Source organism: Cibotium barometz, chromosome 48 (assembly GCF_041138505.1).
Source record: "Cibotium barometz isolate CiBa-2024 chromosome 48, ASM4113850v1, whole genome shotgun sequence".
Lineage (NCBI taxonomy): Eukaryota > Viridiplantae > Streptophyta > Polypodiopsida > Cyatheales > Cibotiaceae > Cibotium > Cibotium barometz.
In genome coordinates, this window is record NC_141093.1 from 20460595 (window position 1) to 20467130 (window position 6536).

A 6536-nucleotide genomic window follows, 5' to 3' on the forward strand; every position below is an offset into this window, starting at 1 on the left:
TTGTAATCGTTGACATGAGTATGCCGATGTAGAGCTATGCTTATGTCGGAACCTTTGTATAAATGCCTTCTACTTCTAGAAGAATTAACTTATAAGCATTACTTGAGATAGATGTTAGTGACCATTTAGAGGATTATGGTGGTAGGTGTAACCATGGGGAGGTGAAGACTATAAGAAGGAAGTAGGGCTACATTAGAAGTTTAGTTGTAAGTTCGCAGTGTAAGATGATTAATGAATTACATGTGAATTGAAGGAATAGAATGGTGGATAAAGCATTACGTGACTAATAATGATTAAAAATAGAAGCTAGGGTGCATAATGATTTTTTGAATGAACAAAAGAAAGGACATGAAAGCGAGACCTGTTCTCAACCTTCCATGGAAAGAATGGAATAGAAAGCTAAGGGTGCGCACCTACGAGAGTGCCTTGGCATGCCAAAAGTTGCTCGAAGGAGTAGTGCTTGGCCACCTTTACTTAAGTTGCAATGAACACAATTAACTTTGCACATCAGTGCATGATACTCGGTGCTTTTGTGGGCATTTTTCAAAAATCTTTGAAGTAGTAAAGCATGCGAAAAACTTACCCATCACACAATGTGCCACATATGATTAAGTGAGATAATTTATACCTAAAAGGTGTAGTCTTTAGTCCATGAGCCCTTGGCTTGCAGTGGTGGGCATGTGAGGCTATCAAGCCCACATTTTGGGATGTGATCTCAATACTTGCTCATTAACACTTTTGAGGACCAGAGTATGATGCCTTCACTCATCAAAGCCATATGGCTATGAAGACTTATAGTTTCATGGACATTGAATCTTCATGACATAAAAGTTATTAAATAAGCCAACGACGGTTTGACTTTCTTTTCATCCCCTTTTCATCATGTTATAAGTAGGCTAAAGTAAACATAAATGAACACCCCCATTTGATCAGGTGCAAAACGTTCACCATCCTTTCTACCTTAAAAGTATGTTATCCTATACATAGATTGTCACAAGTTCTAAAAATGTGTGGGAGCAATGGTTATGGCTTAGGGCAAACTTGTTCATGATGCATTTTACCAAGTTGTCACAACTGTTAAATAAACCTTAAGCTACTTGTCAAACATGGCTTAAGGAAGATGGTTCACAAGGCATTAACCCCATGGAAAAGGACCTTATTTGACAAAATTAGCAACAAGAGCCTTAAACATGGATTAAGGAAGATGGTTCAAAAGGCAATACAGAAAAAGAACCTTACTTGACAAAATTAGTTGCAACAAGAGCCTTAAACTAATGTCTGCCCGTGTAAATGTTAGATAGGACGAAGTAAAGGGTGGCCATTAGTGTGAAAGGGACCGAGGCGAATTATAAAAAATGGGCACCCATATTAAGCAAAGCTGAGAAAAAATTAGTGTTTGGGACCTTAGGCTAAAGCGAAGGTTGGGAGGCGGCCATATCACTAGCTCTGACAAAGAGAGAGGAGGAGATACGCATCGTCTCGTCAGAAATTCGATCTCTGCAGTTAGCTTTGCTGGTTCACCCACCATTACCCTAAGTTCCTCTGCTTAACCCTAATTTCCATGCCTACACGCTCCCCCTCGTTTTCCATATCCATATCTGCGAGTTTACCCTGACTTGTTTGTCCATTTCGACAATTTTACCCTAACCTCCATATCCATACATCCGTGCTCCGCTTGAAACTCTGAACTTCTCTCTTCCATGGCGTTCTGAGCTTTCTCGCCATGTCCGCATTCCTGCACATGGCTCGCGATCGACCTCGCTTGCTGCACTTCTACCGCATCGCAGGCCTTTTCCCGCCGCGCCTGTCGTCTGCAGCTTCAATTGTACGGTAAGGAATTTACCACAGCTTCAATCGGGCGGTTTGGAGAGTGGGATGGAGGACTCGAGGAGCTGGTTTCAGAGGTTCCAGCAGAGGGCGAGGGCTTCGCTGGGGAAGAAGAAGGGGTCGCATGGCTCAGACAGTGGCAAGGATGGAGCTAAGCCTGTGGCTGAGGAGATGCCGTCCAACATCACCAGGCAGAAGGTCGCTGCAGCTAAGCAATACATCGAGAATCACTACAAATCCCAGATGAAAATCCTGCAGGAGCGGCGAGAAAGGTATCCTCAAGGCTCAAACCCTTGCGTTCGCTAAACACAGGAATGTAGCTTTTAATCCTATCGTAATCACAATAATTATTAGATATTTGCCTTGCCAAACACAGGAATGTAACCTTAATCCTATCTCAATCACATGAGATGTTTGCCTTTGCCAAACACAGGAATGTAACCTCTGCATATCTTAATCATATGATAATTTAAAAACTTTTGATGCCTCAGGAATGAAACCTTTGATGCTTTCTTAATCATGATTATCATGGATCCGCTTATTTGCCTTTTCATATACGCTGTTGGGATTCTGCTGAGTTAGTCTGATACCAAAATGCCTTTGGTTCAGGTCATGCAAAGTCACCGTGTCAACTTAACATAGTTTTTCCCTTCATTTTATTTTGATGTTGATATCATTGTCGGCTTTTGTAGGCGGATTATACTGGAGCAGAAGCTTGCAGATGCTGATGTTACTGAGGAGGAACAAAATAACATACGTAAGGATTTAGAGAGGAAAGAGACAGAGTATATGCGCATACAGAGACGAAAGATGGGTGTTGATGACTTTGATCTTCTGACCATAATTGGGAGGGGAGCATTTGGAGAGGTGCCACTTTCTGCCCTTTTCTGCAAACTGTTAAACAATCAATAACACGCCATATTGTCATCACACTTTCATTGATATTAGAAAGTACTGTGCATATACAAACCAATGCCACAGAATCCCTTAGAACCCTTTTTGAAGTTGGGGTTCTTCCCCTCACCATGATTGGAAACATCAGTCCTCTGTTGAAAAACCGTATATGGTGCAGCCGACCAGCACTGGAGCCTATGTTCTCTCTATGCAATGCTCCTTTCACTAGAAGTTCTTGCAAATACATAGCCTTTACCATTGGTAGCAATTGATGAAGGTTCAATCTGGAATAAATTAGCTGGCACCAGAGCCCAGTTTGATCACAAAGTCATTCCAGCTGGATGTGCCTCACAGGATTTGCATTGGCTCAGGTCCACACAGGTGCCCACACAGCTGTAGGTACAGCACACAGCTTGAAACTGTCCATCAGCATCGAGCTCGGTACAGCTGTGTCTCATTTAGAAGGATGTTTGAACAGCTGTGAGGTGTGTGGAGGTTCCCTTGATCTGCACCTATGTGCTGGTCAGGTTGCTGCAGCTGCCTTGCTTCCTTTGCGTAGATCTGTGGCTGCTCATCATCCCGTTTTCTCCTCCTTCTCCTCTCTCTCTCTCTCTCTCTCTCTCTTTTCCTTCTCCTTCTTCTCTCACTACTTCTCCCTCTTCTTTCTCTTCTTCTCCTTCTCCTCTCTCTTGTTCCCCCTTCTCTCTTTCCCTTCTTTCCCTGAAATTCCCTCTTGTCAAAATTTTCTTTCCCCCCCTTCAGTTAGCTTCAATTAGGTGACTTTCTTCTTTTCTCCTTTATCCCCATCTTTTCCCTTGTTCCATTAGGTCATCCCATCTCGCCCCCCTTTCTTCCCCCCCCCCCTTTTATACCATGTTTTTAGGTGGCATTTCTATGGTTTTTTAATATTTATAATAAAAAAACATTTATTTTTCGAAACCTTGAAACCTCGAAGCCAAGGGACGAAACGTTTCAAAACAAACCTCAAGACGAGAAAAACCTTGAGACATTTCTTATGACTATGATCCCTAGCCCGCTTGGAGAGTCAGTGTTTCCAAGCCCATTTCTAAGAACCCCACACCAAATGTTGGCTATTTGATACCGTGTGTCGAGTAGCAATATATGGGGTGTTGGAATGAATTCTTGCTCTCCGCTTCTCTTGCTACCATGTGGCAGTCTATTATCCCACATAGTGGGTTGGGGTCAACTTAACTCCTCTATATAGGGAAAAATGCTCCTTGGTCTCCCTTTATCCCCCACCTTTATTAGTGGTCTTATGGGATGTTTGGGGGGGGGGGGGGGGGGGAACCTGATTGTCATCATCCCTTGTTGAGATGTCAAGCTCAACATGAGCCGACACTTATGATATGCTTGGGTAACTGTTTCTGCTACTTCCATCGCTGGTGTGTTTGGTAGGATGTTGACATGATAGATCTTTGCCAGTGATTCTACAGCTGGACTACATCAGCTACTAGCCCACCAGTGAGTTATGGCATACCTATCTTGCCAGCTCACTCACTTAGTGTGTTCACATTATGGACCGCATGTATATAGTACTTTAGTGCTCATGTTGTATTTCCCTTATATTTTGTTAGAACCTTTTTGTTGAGAAAAAAAAGAACAATTTTCAGCCTCTTATCTTGTGTATTCTCTTCTACTATCTAGGGTTTGTGTGTGCTTGCAAGAGCTCAAGCTCTCTTCCTCCTTATATCTTTTCGTGGCATCAAAGCTTGGTTTATGCTAAGAAGTTGAGCAGCAAGCAAGAGAAGCATAGGAAGCGGTACGAGGTAAGAGCTTCACCTACTCTTCTCCCTTTGTGTTGGTTACTATACCCTTGTCGGGAACTCTTCGGAAGGCATCGGTAAACAAACTCCGATTGAGGAGCTGTCTTCGCGGGAGCGAAGCTGTATTTCCTTGGCATTGAGGTTATTAGGACGGCCAAAGGCATATGGCTGTTACAGAGGCAATATGCATTGGACATGTTGTCCAAATATGGTATGGTTGGTTGTAAGCCAATTTCTATGTCATTAGATTCAAATGACAAGTTGAGTGTAGTTGCGGGTGAGATTTTGAAGAACCCCACTATGTACAGGAAGATAGTAGGTAGCTTGATTTACATGACGATCACCAGGCCAGATTTGAATTGCAGAGTCAGTTTATGCAGGTTGCTCGGAAGCCACATTTGGACGATGTGAGGCTCACATTACGCTATGTGAAGTCTATAGTAGACTATGGTCTCTTTTATGAGGTTGTAGAGAGTTGCAGGTGTTTGGATACACCGATGCGGATTTGGCCGGTAGTATTGCTCGATAGGAGATCCACCAGTGGATTTATGTTCTCCTTTGGGAGTGGTGCTGTGACATGGAGCAGCAAGAAGCAGCCAACAATTGCCTTGTCGAGTACAGAGACAGAGTATAGGGGTGTTGCAATGGCAGCATGTGAGGTAGCTTGGTTGCACAAGCCACTTGGTGATTTGGGACTGTAGGTTGACAGACAGATTGTCATCTATTGTGACAACCTTAGTAGTATACAGTTGGTGAGAAACCCGATTTTTCACGCGCGGACTAAACACATAGAGCTCTACTATCACTTCATCCGAGAGAGGGTCTTAGTAGGAGACATTGATCTCATGTATGCTAGCACAGAGGAGGAGGTAGCTGACATTTTCAAGAAAGCCCTGGGAGCAGAGAAGCTTCACAGTTTCCGGACTATGCATGGAGCCCTAGAGATGGAGTTGAGCTTGAGGGGGAGTGTTGAGATGTCAAGCTCAACACGAGTGACACTTATAATATGCTTGGGTGACCGTTTCCACCACTTACATCACTGGCATGTTTGGTAGGATACTGCAATGATAGATCTTCGCCAATGAATCTACAGCTGGACATACACCAGCTCCTAGTCCATCACTAACTTAGCGTGTTGACATTATGGATCGCATGTACATAGTACTTTAGTACTTATGTTGTATTTCCCTTATATTTTGTTAGAATCTTTTTGTTGAGAAGAAGAAGAACAATTTTTAGCCTCATCTTATGTGTTCTTTTCTAGGGTTTGTGTGTGTGTTTGTGTGTGCTTGCAGGAGCTCAAGTTCTCTTCCCCCTTGCATCTTTTCATCCCTTTGTCTTCTCATGGACTCCCACTATCATCCTTCCTTCATGGAAACCTTATCACTGAAAACCTTGCCATACTCTGATTCCACTCGAAAGTCTGGTGTAGATCTGGGCATTTGTTTCACTGTCCCCTTGCCCTCATGCCCTATCCTTGAACACCTCAATGGTCTCCTTCTCAAGGTTGATTGTGGCATCCTTGCTTCACCCCCTTGGAACCGTTTTCCCGAAAGCCTTCCTTTGTATGCCCTAAATGGCATCCGACTCTTAGGGCTTCCATTCCCTTGGGGCCTGCTGACACCGACCAACCCCATGGGATTTCTACCCTGGCTGTGTTACCCTCCTTGGACTTGTGCACCTTCCTAGGACACCTTCAACACTTAGCCTTGTTGAGCTTGATTCCGATACAATGTTGCATGGTCAGCACACCATTTTAAGATCAAGACATGGACGATAGTTTCATCCTTCAGCCCTAAGTAACTGAATAGGAACCTTGATGCAAATCACCAACAAAGACGGAGAGAGAAGAGAGAGAGAGATAGATAGCTGTATTTTCAGTTTATTATATAGTACGAAAAGATTGTACAAATCTATGGTCTGTGGCCTTCCAAAAGAGGAAACATAAAGCCTATCTATGACCTTTGAACCGCTCCAAAAGGGGAAATAAATAACACAAAACCCTGCTCAACCTTATATAGTCTCCAAACA

General features: G+C 43.4%; 1 protein-coding gene across 1 annotated transcript in view; it reads left to right on the forward strand.

Annotated features, from left to right (window-relative positions):
* Window positions 1-1392: 1392 nt before the first annotated feature.
* Window positions 1393-6536, forward strand: part of LOC147610940 (uncharacterized) — a 32608-nt gene continuing 27464 nt past the window's right edge. Inside the window, exons 1-2 of the mRNA XM_086785603.1 lie at window positions 1393-2099; window positions 2520-2694. Of these exons, the coding sequence (XP_086641729.1) occupies window positions 1876-2099; window positions 2520-2694 (399 nt within the window). The 5' untranslated portion in view covers window positions 1393-1875. The remainder of the gene's footprint in view (window positions 2100-2519; window positions 2695-6536) is intronic.